This window comes from Eubalaena glacialis, chromosome 2, assembly GCF_028564815.1.
Source record: "Eubalaena glacialis isolate mEubGla1 chromosome 2, mEubGla1.1.hap2.+ XY, whole genome shotgun sequence".
NCBI classification, from domain to species: domain Eukaryota; kingdom Metazoa; phylum Chordata; class Mammalia; order Artiodactyla; family Balaenidae; genus Eubalaena; species Eubalaena glacialis.
This window is the reverse complement of record NC_083717.1, coordinates 71,725,915-71,739,118: the sequence shown is the minus strand read 5'-3', so window position 1 is coordinate 71,739,118 and position 13,204 is coordinate 71,725,915. Positions and strand designations below refer to the sequence as shown.

Genomic DNA, 13,204 nt, shown 5'->3' with positions numbered 1-13,204 from the left:
ACCCATGGCCACTAGGGTTCAAAAGTTATTCAACCTTCTCATTCTTAGATCAGCTCTAGATAAGATTAAAAACACTGCTAATCCAAATGGGGGCAAACAGACAGATGGCTCCACAACATATATATTGTGAAGTTGAATAGAAAAAGAACAAGATGTAAAAAAATTGCCTTTCTAAGAACCTGCTGTATAAAAAATAAATATAGGGCTTCCCTGGTGGCGCAGTGGTTGAGAATCTGCCTGCCAATGCAGGGGACACGGGTTCGAGCCCTGGTCTGGGAAGATCCCACATGCTGCGGAGCGACTAGGCCCGTGAGCCACAATTGCTGAGCCTGCGTGTCTGGAGCCTGTGCTCCGCAACAAGAGAGGCCGCGATAGTGAGAGGCCCGCGCACCGCGATGAAGAGTGGCCCCCGCTTGCCGCAACTGGAGAAAGCCCTCGTACAGAAACGAAGACCCAACACGGCCATAAATAAATAAAATTTTAAAAATAAATAAATAAATAAATAAATATATAAAATTAAATTAAAACAAAAACAAAAACAAAAAACAACTGCCTTTCCACAATGTGCTTCCAGAGGGAAAAATGTTAACTATGATACAGGCATGGCTAACAGACAGATTTGCTATATGTCAGTGGCTCAAAGTAGCCAAGTCTGGTTTGCTCAAGACTGTAGACAGAGGGCTCCTGGAGCTTGGACCAATAATGTGGTCTCAAGGGATTCTCATGAGGCTCTGTCTAGCCTGCTGCACCTGGCTTTAAGCAATTATGTTTTGAAGTATACTGGAGGAGTTTTAAATCTACAACTACCACTAAAATGATTCATGAATCATGAGAAAGTTTCAAGCAATTAATAATATACAAATGCATTATTTGGCTGTATGATGAGCAAACAGGATGTGAAACTCTATTTGACAGCTGTCAGTATCAATGAGAAGGTATATGTGACTAGGAGAAGACCATGGAGGAGATGTTAGGAGAGGAATTTAACAGGAAAGAAATAAAATCTTCCCAAAGGGAAGGGATAAAAGTCTCACTTTTCAGGACAATGTCCAAGAAAGCACAGCAAAACGAATCATTCTGCCCTTCGGGAGGGAGGGGGTGTAGTAGTACCCGAAGCTACCGATTAAGTTTCCTTCCATACTAACATGTTGAAATAAATCACAACTCAAAAATGTCTTGCATTTAACTATCTAATGGGACTTAGAATGGGTTAGAAGCGCACCATTTCCTAGTCTAACCGCCAGAGGCACAGAGTAATCATTACAATGGTTGTAACTATAATTAATAGTTAACTTCAACACAAATGCACTGTATTGACACTTACCTAAGGAAGGCTATTTAAACTACACATTTCACAAGGAACAGCTATTTTATGCATAGGCATTTATTCAATTAAACGCTTGAACAGCAATGTTAAACCTGGATTTTCGTTTTAGTTCAGGTGGGTCCTTAGCCTATATAGGAAGAACAAGTATTTCCCAGTTCCCCTTAGGGGCACACCTAGTCCTGCTGGCCTTGCTGGTAAAATGTGTAGCAGCTGCTATCATCAATTTGTTCCAGAAATTCCCCAACACACTGGGAACAATATGCCTGCTACATAATGTTAGTGAAGGAGGAATACTGACACAGAGAGAAAAGCAGCACTGCCAAGGCTGGGAGGGAATGAGGGAAGAGATTATGGAAAACTCGAAAATACGGAAGAAGGATCAGAAGGGGAAGAAGACAAACGTGGGCAAAACAGAGCTTCCAAAGCCCAGGTGAGCATTTACATTATAGACTAATGTCGTTCCTGCCTGTCATCCCTGTAGCCAATCTTCCCTTTTGTGCTTCCTACAGACATCAAGTCAGCAACCCCTTCATTATCAACTGAGTATTTAAACAAAGCCCTCCACTGAGCACTTCCAAGGATACCTTGAGTCCTTGCCAGGGCAGGCTGCCTCGAAGGAAATACATGAACATATGGCCTAGGGCTTCCAAATCATCCCGCCGGCTTTGCTCTAAAAAGGAAGACAGACGACACGTTATGTTTGCAGTTATTAAAGCAGAAAGAGGTTCAAAACCAAGTAATCCCTTCAGAAACCCGTCCGCTCTGGAAAGGCTCTGCTTACTAATTCTTTGTATATCTAAATCAGGGATAGTATTTTAGATCAAAACCAAAAGCAACGTGTACTTCCTTTGCCTAGATCTGCTACTCTTGAGTAAATATCAAGTGAAAAGAGCAAATCCTAAACTAAAACCAAGTCCAAATCACTAACTGGTGAGTAACCACCCCTCACTCTATGCCGTCACCTTCCTGAAAGTAAGATAATTTAAACAAAATGTTATTTCTAGTACATGGGCTACAATTACTCTTTGGTACCATCACGAAAAGTGAGCAGCTAATTGAGTAGCTGAGGCTGTTAAGAGAGTCCATTCTGGCTAGGCCCGCAAAGACACAAGCTGCAGAATGCCTAGCGTACATGCCTAGTGCTTTTTATTCATCATAAAAATTAACACTTAAAATTTAGTTTAATGTAAGCAAACATCAGGGCACAATCCTCAGCTCCATCCCATTTGTACCATGTCCCATAGCCACCTTAAGAAAAATTTAAAGTTTCTTACTAAGGTGCCCTTTGGTGGGCACATAAAACAGTATCCCTGCATTCAGAGAGCTTATCATGTAAAACAAGTTGCTGGATTTTTCTTTCTTTTCTTTAAATTGGGAAGGTAAGAATGGGAAAGAACGGCGGAATAGTTAATAAAAAATTGTAACTACATCTCAGAAAACGTCTTTTACATTCTTTGGCTGTCAGACAATAGAAGTAGTACATTCTTCCATTTTTTAATTGCCAATTACAATTTATCTCAGACCATTTCATGTGTTTATTTTTCAGAATCGAGTTCTGGGCTTTATCAAAAGAAATGACAGATGCAAGAATAAGGGCCTATCTTAAACTTGATTTTGTCTTCTTTGTGCAGAAAGTAAAACCTAACAAGAGTCAGGGAGGTAGGGAAAGCTACTCAGGTAACCCAAAATACAAAAGCACAACACGTTTAACTGCCGCCTCCAATTATAGGAAATTTGCATGAAAAAGAGTGCATAGTACTCTACAGGGCAGATGAAGAAAGAAAAGGCAACTTTCTAAATTGTACTTTGAAGGAGGTTTTTGGAAATGAGGTCACTAATGGGAAGGGGCAGCACCCTGACAAGAGACATAAATAACATAAAGTTGAGCTGATACACAGCAATTGAAATAATCTTAAAAAGAATGAAGCAAAACAGCAAGGCCATCAGAAGCTTTTGACTACAAGGCTTGCCTGAAGTTTGCAATAGATTTCATATGTAATTGAAAACAAAAGAGATTTTGTTAACAGAACTTAAAGAAACAGATTTTGTTAACAGACAAAAACAGATTTTGTTAACAGAACCTAAAGATACACCAAAAAAGAAAGAACAAGCAGGGTGAGTTGAGGCCTCCCACAAAGCAGGGCAGACAGAGAAAGCACACCCTGCAGGTTCTCACACTATATCACACCTACTCATCGCCTCTCCATTTTTATATTCACTTCCTGTAAGGAGGCCCCTTGGTAATAAATAATTCAGGGGACAAATGGTTGTACTTTTAGATAGTTGAGCACTAGAGGGCGAAACTCTCCACATTTTCAATGACTGATCAGCCCTACAGAAATAAGCCCAGCTTCTCTTCACAGCAAAGCCGTTATAAAATGAGATTTTTTAAAAAATCAAAAACCAAAAAATACACTAAACACATTTAAACTCACTGGAATAAGTAATAAAGTAACTTTTCAAATACTTAAAACCACGAAAAAAAGTTGTGGAATATGGGATAACAGGAAAAATAATGGTTCCTGAGTCAGGTTATCTAGGTCTTGGCCTGTCCTTTCTATTAATTTATTAATCCAGGCAAAATTAAGCATGGCCAAGTCACCTTCTGGGCTTCGATTTCCTCATTTGAAAAAAAAGTGGTTGATTTAGATACTCTGAAAAGTCATTTTCCATTTCTAAAATTCTAAAATAATCTACAATAATTTAAATCATAAAGGCCTTTCAAAAAAAATGAGAGTGAAAATCAGAGCCATGCTTTATTTCCACATTTCTTTGAACACTCCACATTCATTCAATTCAGGATTTCAATTCAGTATTTCCCTTGTTTTTTTCATGCAGGATATTTCATTTTCAAAGAAGAAAGGTTTCAATACCAGTGAGACCAGGAGGACACAAAATTCTTCCATACCATAAAGGCTTGCTTTTCAACCAATCAGAAAGATGTGCTTGGTTTACTTGCATCACATCCCTGATTTTAGGTCAAATATATTTTGTTGAAGGAAAGGGGCCAGGTGACCCAGTGTCCTCACCCTAAGTTCAAACATTAAGGAATACAAAATGGGCAGACTTAATCAGTGGGAAGGTGGCTAATCTAATGTAGTAAATATCAGGTTTAGGGGGCTGCTTCCCTTGTTTTCTGCCCTCACAAAATTAATAGGCAATTCTTTCCAGGTCATTTGAAAATACACTTCCCTTTTTCTTCATTACAACATAAAGGATGCAACACATTTGAAAACCAATAGGATTAGGGTTCCTACAGAAACCTCTCTGGGTTTGAGACCATGGCCAGAGTTTAAAGGGCATGTGACAACCACCTATATGTATTCTCTGTAATAGGGACATTATAGACAAATACAGTGACAGGTTGGATCTGACCTGAAAAAAACTCTGGAACTCAGGAAGTCCACGCGTGGAGATACACTCAAAAGTTCCAGCAGAAATGGCTACATCAAGAGATAAAGGAACCCAGTCTGATGACAGTAAATGCTTAAAACATATTTTGTTGAATAAATGATAACTACCAGTATAGAGTCTTTACTATCATCAAGCACTATGCTAAACAGTTTATATGCATTATCTCACAGAACCCTATGGTATAAGGTACTATTACCATACATCTTTCAGGGTAGATGAGATAACTGATGCTAATGAAGGAAGGTTACTGGACCACATAGGTTTAAGGGAAAAAGCCAGAATTTACATCCCTTTTTCTTAACTATTACACTGTACCTTATACAAACAACACGGATATGCATCTTTTGTCTGCTCTTGCCTTTCCTGACAAGAATAATAAAATCAGAACACAAATGCTGAGCCCAGGAGGCAGGCATTAGAACAACTTCTACACTCTGTCAGTTAAACCAAACAATCATGACTTTACTATGTACCACACACTCTATCTCCTTGTAAAAAGGAAGGAAGAAGGGAATTCTGAGCACTATGCAAGAGACCCAAGTTACATATATTATCACCCATTCAACCTGCAAAACATCCTTGTGAAATATTACCCTATTTTTACAGGTAAGTTTCAGCGAGATTAAGTAACTTGTCGAAAGTGACACCAGTAATAAGTGCCAGAGAACCTTCCAGCCTAATTTTAAACTATTATGTTTAGTTAAGTGAGAATATCCATGTGGTTACCGAAAAAATCCTGACAGCATTCATTTCAACTCGGGTTGTATCATACCACTTTGTAATGTCATTTTTACTCTTCACTAATACTAGAAACCTCATCTGAATATCTGAGCAGTTTATTCGATGAGGCAACTTTATAGCTATTTACATTAGCTTTAATGTACTATTGTGTAAAATACTTATTGTGTAAACTGTTTGTTAATATTTAAATACCTTACATAATTAGCTACGTCTAGGAGTCTAATATTCTGTTTATATGTCTACTCTCTAGGGTGGTGATTTTCGAACATATCTTTTCAATCACCTTAGAACCTTTTCTTCAAATAGAATCTTCCATGAAAGCCCAATATATAAAACAGATAAAAAGGGAAGCTTTCCTGGGGAAGCTGGCAAGGGCCCAGGGCCCTACCTACTGGCCCTTCTCACTGTTCCTTAGGCTTCCCTCGCAAATACTCTCCCCTGGACTAGTCCCTCTAACAAGTGAGACTACAGCTTTTAGCAATATTTATGCAAATTGTCTATCCTGAGTAAAATTCAAGACTCATGGAAAAGCAAATATATTTTCACTGAATAAGACATAGGCTTTTCCCTGAAAAATGAGTCACGAAACTATGTACAGAGAACAGAAGGCTAGTCCATGTTTTAGTGAAGCACTCTTCCTCAAAGCAGATATCAGCCTGATGTCCTTTTCAGGTTATATATGGGGCCATTTGTATGTAAATATCAAACTCATCACTAAACTTACTAAAATGTTATCACCTTAATTCAATAATTCAAGTACCACACTCTGAGAAACTAAGCATTTGGAAACAAAGAATGAAAAATCCTTAAGTTGTCAACAGGATACTTAGGAAAGTCACTAACTTACCATCTTAATTTCTCAAGTACAAAAATCACTTACCCTGTGAAGCAATAAGAATCACAAGTGGTAATGCACAATGGGTACAAAAGTGTTTTGGGAATAAAAAGGTGTTTTAACAACCTGCTCCTTTCATGGAGCTGAAAATAAACACACCTTTGCCAAGATGCGTGTTGATAGACATGTATCTTGCAGTTCCAGTTAAACTTTTGTGCTCCCTATAAGGTATATGCTTTTTGGTTTCAGGGTCAATGTATTCCTTGGCCAGTCCAAAGTCTATAATGTGTATAACATGCTCTTTCTTATTGCCTTGTCGGCCAATCAGGAAGTTCTCTGGCTTGACATCTCGGTAAATGAGATTCTTCGAGTGCACGTATTCCATTCGGGAAAGCTAAAAGAGAGAAAAACAATGATAGAAATACTACTCTAAAGAAGTTTACTGTAAAAATACATCAAAACGTTTTCTTTTATCAGCCCAAAGCTTTGAAATTAAAATAAAACTCATTTCTTCACCACCCAGAGCCACTTTACTCTTGTAAACCAGAATATATTTTCTGATACAAATACATATATGAGAAATATCAAGATAAAAGAGAAGGATAGGGACTTCCCTGGTGGCGCAGAGGTTAAGACTCCATGCTCCCAATGCAGGGGGCCTGGGTTCAATCCCTGGTCAGGGAACTAGATCCCACACGCATGCCTCAACTAAGAGTTCGCATGCCACAACTAAGGAGCCCACCTGCCACAACTAAGACCCTGCGCAGCAAATAAATAAAAATTAAAAAACAAAAAAAGAGAGAGAAGGATAGTACAGTTCATCTAAAATGATAATACATACTTTTACTTCGTTATGCAACAATTTGCAAATGATGAATAGAGTTAGTGTTTTTATGTTACTTCAGAAAGTAAGCATTTGAGAGGCAAGAATTACTCCCAGGCAGGAAATCAGAATATGTTGGTGGCCTTTGAAGACAGGTGCCACTGCCACATTCACCTCCTGCCCACACCTTCCTATACTCTGTCTCTTTGTTGCATAAATAAGGGAAGTGAGGCCCGGAGAAGTTAATACTGGACTGATATCACAGAGCTAACTAACAGCAGAGGTAGGAGTATAGGTTTTATGAGAAAGTAAACATAGCCCAAAATAATAATCATAAAATTATTCAAATTTCATTAAGTTCATTTCTATCTTCAAAGCTTTTCTACTTAGTATAGAAAGGTAAGCTTGAGCATTTGAATTTTTGACTCAAAAGTCAAGATCAATTTTCTAACATTTCCAAGTCTTTGAAGTGGGTGAGACCATCACCATTTCAGACCAATAAAGACATCCTTCTGCTTAGGGGATGACAAAGTTCTCAAAGGAACTGTCTTAACTGTTCCTTAAACTGGTACTGGTGTGTAATTTGGTAGAAGCTGAGAAAGCTGCCTCTTCAGCTGTCTCAGTCTCTGTGAGAACTAGAAGCAAGAGAACTAAGGCAGGTTCTTGGTCACACAACTTCGGAATCTGATTTTAGGGCAGTGGGTTACATCTCCAATCTTTTCTTGGATGAGATGGTAAGGAGAGAGGGAGGACATGACAAAACTTTACAGTCATGTGTTTAAAACCTATAAATAAAACAACAAAGAAGTTACTTGCATTTGTACAATTTTTCCTAATCATCCTCTTTCTCCCTAAATAAATTTCCACTTCAGTCAAGGTCAGAGTATTGCTCCAAGGTGCAAATTCTTAAAATAGAGCAAACGGCAAATGCAGTGCGACTTCTCTGGATTAACCCTTTTTGCCCCAGCCAGCTTCCTAGAATGCCACCAAGCCGGTAAGTGGACATTCACTAGGTGTCACTACAGATGGTAAATCACCAACAGGGACACAAGGATGTGGCTGGGAGACCCGCCCCGCCTATCCTTCTGCAGAATGGCAATGCCAACTTACCAACTGAATGGCTATCATTAACACAGTCTTCAAAGTAAAAGTTCGGTCACAGAGGTCAAACAAGTCCTCCAAGCTAGGGCCAAGAAGCTCCAGCACCATGGCATTGTATTTCCCACATGGTCCAAAGTAATACACCTGTGGGAGACCTTCACCTGAAAGCAGAGGGAAAATAGGGTGCAGAGTGAGGGACACAAAAACCAAAATGTGAGACAGCTGCAACAGCACTAAGTAGATAAAAAGGAAATATAATTTGTGAGATTTTTGTTTTCTTTCATAGTCCCTACTGGAGAACTCAAACTGAGTACAACAGCTTCAAAGGGAACTAGTAATGTGTGGGAAAGGCTAAGCCATTGCACAATATGTTCAAATAAGCAGTTATTTAATACCAGAGTGCCAAAGGCATTTCCACTGCTACGTAAGACAGAGAATGGTCCCTGATCCACTGCTGGATCGGAGCGTAAACTATTCTCCCCCAAGGATGCCCAAAAGCGCACTAGAGTAAAAGGTTCAAAAGATGGCTCATGAGCTCAAAGGCCAGGCTAACACACCTTGTTGCATTAGCTGGTTTCATTTGCACTCCCTATGCTTACTACCAAAGCCACAAGGAGATGGAACTGTTTCCAACTGTTGCTCTGAGGAGAGCTCAGACCGAAGGGCTGAGGTCACAGAGGATGCAGCCTGGTCCTTTTCTCATCGGGAGTCTCTGTAGTTTCCTGTTTTCTATCAGTTGGAGCAAAGTCAACAGACTGGGTTTGGTTACTGATAAGTAATTATGAAAGGAAAAGGAATAAAAATACAAGGCTGGGTTTTCCCCAGATTTGAAATTCATAGTTATAAGGAGCCAAGTCTAGACTTTCTCACCTACGTGGCAACTTGTGAATGATTTCCTCCTTAAAGTGTATTGTAAATATGAGGCACTCAATAAATATGTGCTAAATGGCACCATGTGAACTGCGGGTATGAATGAGACTACAGAACTTTTAAAAATCTGGTCTTACAGAGTGAGAACACATCCATCTTAATACACTTATGCACACCACGGTCTACAGTTGTACATGCTGCAGATTACTGCTTGCTCCTGCCTGTAAGTTTTTTAGACAACAAAATTCTCTCCATCTTTGCATTTTATTTGTACAGATAGGGTACAGGCAGAGGTAGTTATATCTACTGTAATCTGAATGTTTGTGTCCCTCCAAAATTCGCATGTTGAAAACCTAATGCCCAGTGTGATGGTTTTAAGAGGTGTGGGCCTTTGGGAGGTGAGATCATGAGGGCAGGGCTCTCATGAATGGGATTAATGCCCTTAAAAAAGAGACCCCACAGAGCTCCCTAGCCCCTTCAGCCATGTGAGGACACAGTAGGAAGTCAGCAGTCTGCAACCCAGACGAGGGCCTTCACCAGAACCTGACCATGCTGGTATCATGATCTTGGACTTCCAGCTTCTGGAACTGTGAGAAATAAATTTCTGTGTTTATAAGCCACTCAAGTCTGTAGTATTTTGTTACAGCAGCCCAACTGGATTAAGACAATGTCTAATACTTAGAACTTTAACCCAATGTGCCCATCCTTCTCTCTAGCACACGTCTTGTATATCTGGAATCAGTATGATTCATTGCTATGATATGTGTTTATTTCATGTGCTGCAATAGTCTATCATATTCCATCTAAATACTAAACAACTTCTTTCTTAGTGTTTAATAGGCTCATTCCTGTCTCATACCATTTCATATAGTATACTCTGCTCCTGCTAGCTCCATAAATATCCACTGAATTGTCCTTGTGGTTGTTTTGATTCTCCCTATCTCCAAAAGGAAACAGAGTTTATCTTTTTTCTCCTGTTGTTTTGAAGAACTCCTTCTTCAGTTCATTTAAAATATATAAAACCTAACAGCTGTTCCCAATGAGTTTTACTGAGAAATCCAAAGCAGAACAGTACCATAGAGATTTATTGCTTTTATTAATCAGACACATGGTAGATTGTAGTTTGGAGATCTTTAAAATTTTACATCCTATATAATAGTTTTTGATGTGACTAAAATTTGATTTTCCTAATATAAAAATTATACTCTTCAAAACAGGTGTGGCAGATCTGTTGGTTACCTGCTCAATATCCATTCCCTCCTTCTTTCTTAACAACAAAATTTCTAATTATTGTGAATAGCAACTCGTCCAGTTATAACTTTCCAGTCTCCCTCGATAATAGGAATGACCAGTGAGATGGAAGCAGAAATTGTTGGATAGGGTGGTTCTAGGAAAGTTCTTTCAAGGGAGCTGACTCAAAAAAAAAAAAAAAAGGGAGCTGGCTCAAGTTGGAGGTATGCCCCTTTGAGATAACCGAAGCTCCAGAAGCCATCTAGAACCATCAGATACCTTGAAGATTTAAGATAGTACCAAGATGGATGGAGCAAAATTAGAAGAACCCATCCCTGACAGCTATGACGCAACCACACTAATGTTGGGCTTCCCTTCCCTCTGGACTATTTTAATCCAAAAGAAAAATCCATCTGGGACTTCCCTGGTGGTCCAGTGGGTAAGACTCCGGGCTCCCAATGCAGGGGGCCCGGGTTTGATCCCTGGTTGGGGAACTAGATCCCGCATGCAAGACACAACTAAGAGTCTGCATGCCACAACTAAAGATCCCATGTGCTGCAACTAAGACCCAGTGCAGCCAAAATAAATAATAAATAAATATGAAAAAAATATATATCTCATGTAGCTTTAAAAAAAAAAAAGAAAAATCAATCTCTATCTGACTGAACTACTGTTATTTGGATTTTTTTTTTAACAACCAAATCTAATCCTAATTAATAAACATACTATTCCTTTACTTGGTTAAATTGCAAATCTAGGCACAATATCCTCCTTCTGAAGTACAAGCTAAAAGTCAGACCTGTGTAGAAATATAATATTGGCATAATTTTCTAGCCCTGCTGCCAATACTTAAGGATCAGCTTAAAAATAAGACAGATGATCACCTTGTTCTTGACAATCTTCAGTACCAAATCTAGGCATCTCTTGTCAGAAATTTCCATGTTTACAAAGAAGTCACAAAAGCTTTCTGGGTGATGTCTATAATTTCTAACTGTGAGTAATGTCACTCGTAACTCCTGCCTAGTAACTTCAAAGAATCGAGGAGTTCATGCTGGCTGCATTATTGCTCCTTTTATTAAATACTCTGAACCTCACAATACCCTGCTGGGCTTTGGGATGCTCAAGACAACTTCTAGATTACTGAGTGGCCTTGAAGCTTTTCTCAAAGATGGACTAAGTCCAAGATGCTAGTGTAGAAAGAGCTCAAGTCAGTCATGGATTTGGTTCTGCTACCAACTCTGAAAATTCTTTCACCTCTTTGCTCTTTTTCATCTGTAAAGAGGAGGAGTTTAGACTGGTTCTCTTTTATTTTATTATTTTTTATTTTTTGGCCACGCCGTGTGGCATGTGGGACCTTAGTTCCCTGACCAGGGATTGAACCCTCACCCCCTACAGTGGAAGCGTGGAGTCTTAACCACTGGATTGCCAGGGAAGTCCCTAGACTGGTTCTCTTTTAAATCCAAAATTCTGATTATAGCTAGGATTTCCTTCTAGCTACCTTCTAGGTTCCTCTTTGTAAAGCCATAGCACCAGTATGAATGAAACTTGTCTCCATGTTATATAGAATATGCATGGTACAAATTCAAATGTAGCTTGTAGTGGTAAGTGGTAGTGGTACTCAATTGAAAGTGTGTCTATTAGAAATATCTCTAAAACTTTAGAAAACAGATACAGTGACTTTACTTCAAACCTACCAAACCAGAATTTCTAGTAGTAGATGTAAGCATAGCTCCACAGGTGATTCAGAAGTGCAACCTAGAGGGTAGAAATAAAGGGCATTGCTTTGCTTTCTGGCTAATATATTATGAAGACTCAGAAAACACTGACAGACTAATCGCTTTCAGAAGTTCTCTCACATCAGAACAACTGGACTCAACACCTATTGAAAGGAATCATTTTAAGGCTATTTGAAAGACCTGTCTGTTTAGAGTTTCTTAGGTATTACAGAAAATGTGCTGCTGAGTATAGAAGTCTCTTTGGGAGATGTGGCCTTAATTTATTAGACCTGTCTGTACAGATAAAGATGCCCACACAAGTTCCAATCTGTGTCTGGTTTCACACATGATTGCCCCAAAACTGGCCAGTGCTGGTGGTGAATGACACAGACACAGGCCCACTTGGAAAGTCTGCCTCTTTGGTCAGAGATTACTGTACAGTAATGATTTATCACCTGGGCTGTATTTAAATGAGAAATCCTATATATTATGTTCCACACTACTTTTGCAGAGCCATCGCTAATCCATTGTTTAAGAAATTTTAAATTAATCAACATTATGGTGGAATTCCTTTAATAAGACTGGGGATGAGGGCAAAGCCTTAAATACAATAAACATGTGGAAAACAAGGTACTTCCTGCAAATAATTTTGAGGTAAAGGGAATGAAGTGGGGGAAGTAGGCAATGTAGATATGCACTGAATTCTTTGATCCATGGTATTTCAGAAACTAAGGTACTGTTATAATCTCTCATCTGCTCTGAAAATAAAAGCACTTAGTTAAGGTCTCCCTCCTAAGTTGGTCAACTGCATAAAAGCTTGAAAATTAAAGAAGTAGATTTCAAATTCTCCTCTTCTGAAGGATTTCCAACAGATTTCATTATATTACCTTTAGCCACAGGTTAAATCTCTCAAAAACCAAAACTGCAAGGTTATATACACACTGTACAAGTTACAGTGTATATTTTCACAGGGAACTATGAAACAGCTTTTCCATCCATCAATAACATATTCTTATAACTCCTGCTGGACATATGGCCCACACATATATCAAGTTGCACAGAACAGGAAGCGAGATGTATAACACTACAGCTAATTTTCAGTCTGTCATAAATTTAACTTGGGTTAAACACACCAAATCAAGGGTAAC

At 38.9% G+C, this 13,204-nt stretch overlaps 1 protein-coding gene across 8 annotated transcripts in view; it reads right to left on the bottom strand.

The window, feature by feature from the left end:
* Nucleotides 1-13,204, bottom strand: part of CSNK1G1 (casein kinase 1 gamma 1) — a 199,031-nt gene that overhangs the window by 34,254 nt on the left and 151,573 nt on the right. For all 8 annotated transcript variants that reach the window (XR_009699385.1, XR_009699384.1, XM_061180205.1 and 5 more), the window contains 3 exons: nt 8,251-8,402; nt 6,477-6,711; nt 1,912-1,997 (listed from right to left, as the gene is read on the bottom strand). Coding sequence is in view for 6 of the 8 variants with exons in the window: in XM_061180205.1 (XP_061036188.1) it covers nt 1,912-1,997; nt 6,477-6,711; nt 8,251-8,402 (473 nt within the window). In the remaining 2 variants the exon portion in view is untranslated. The remainder of the gene's footprint in view (nt 1-1,911; nt 1,998-6,476; nt 6,712-8,250; nt 8,403-13,204) is intronic.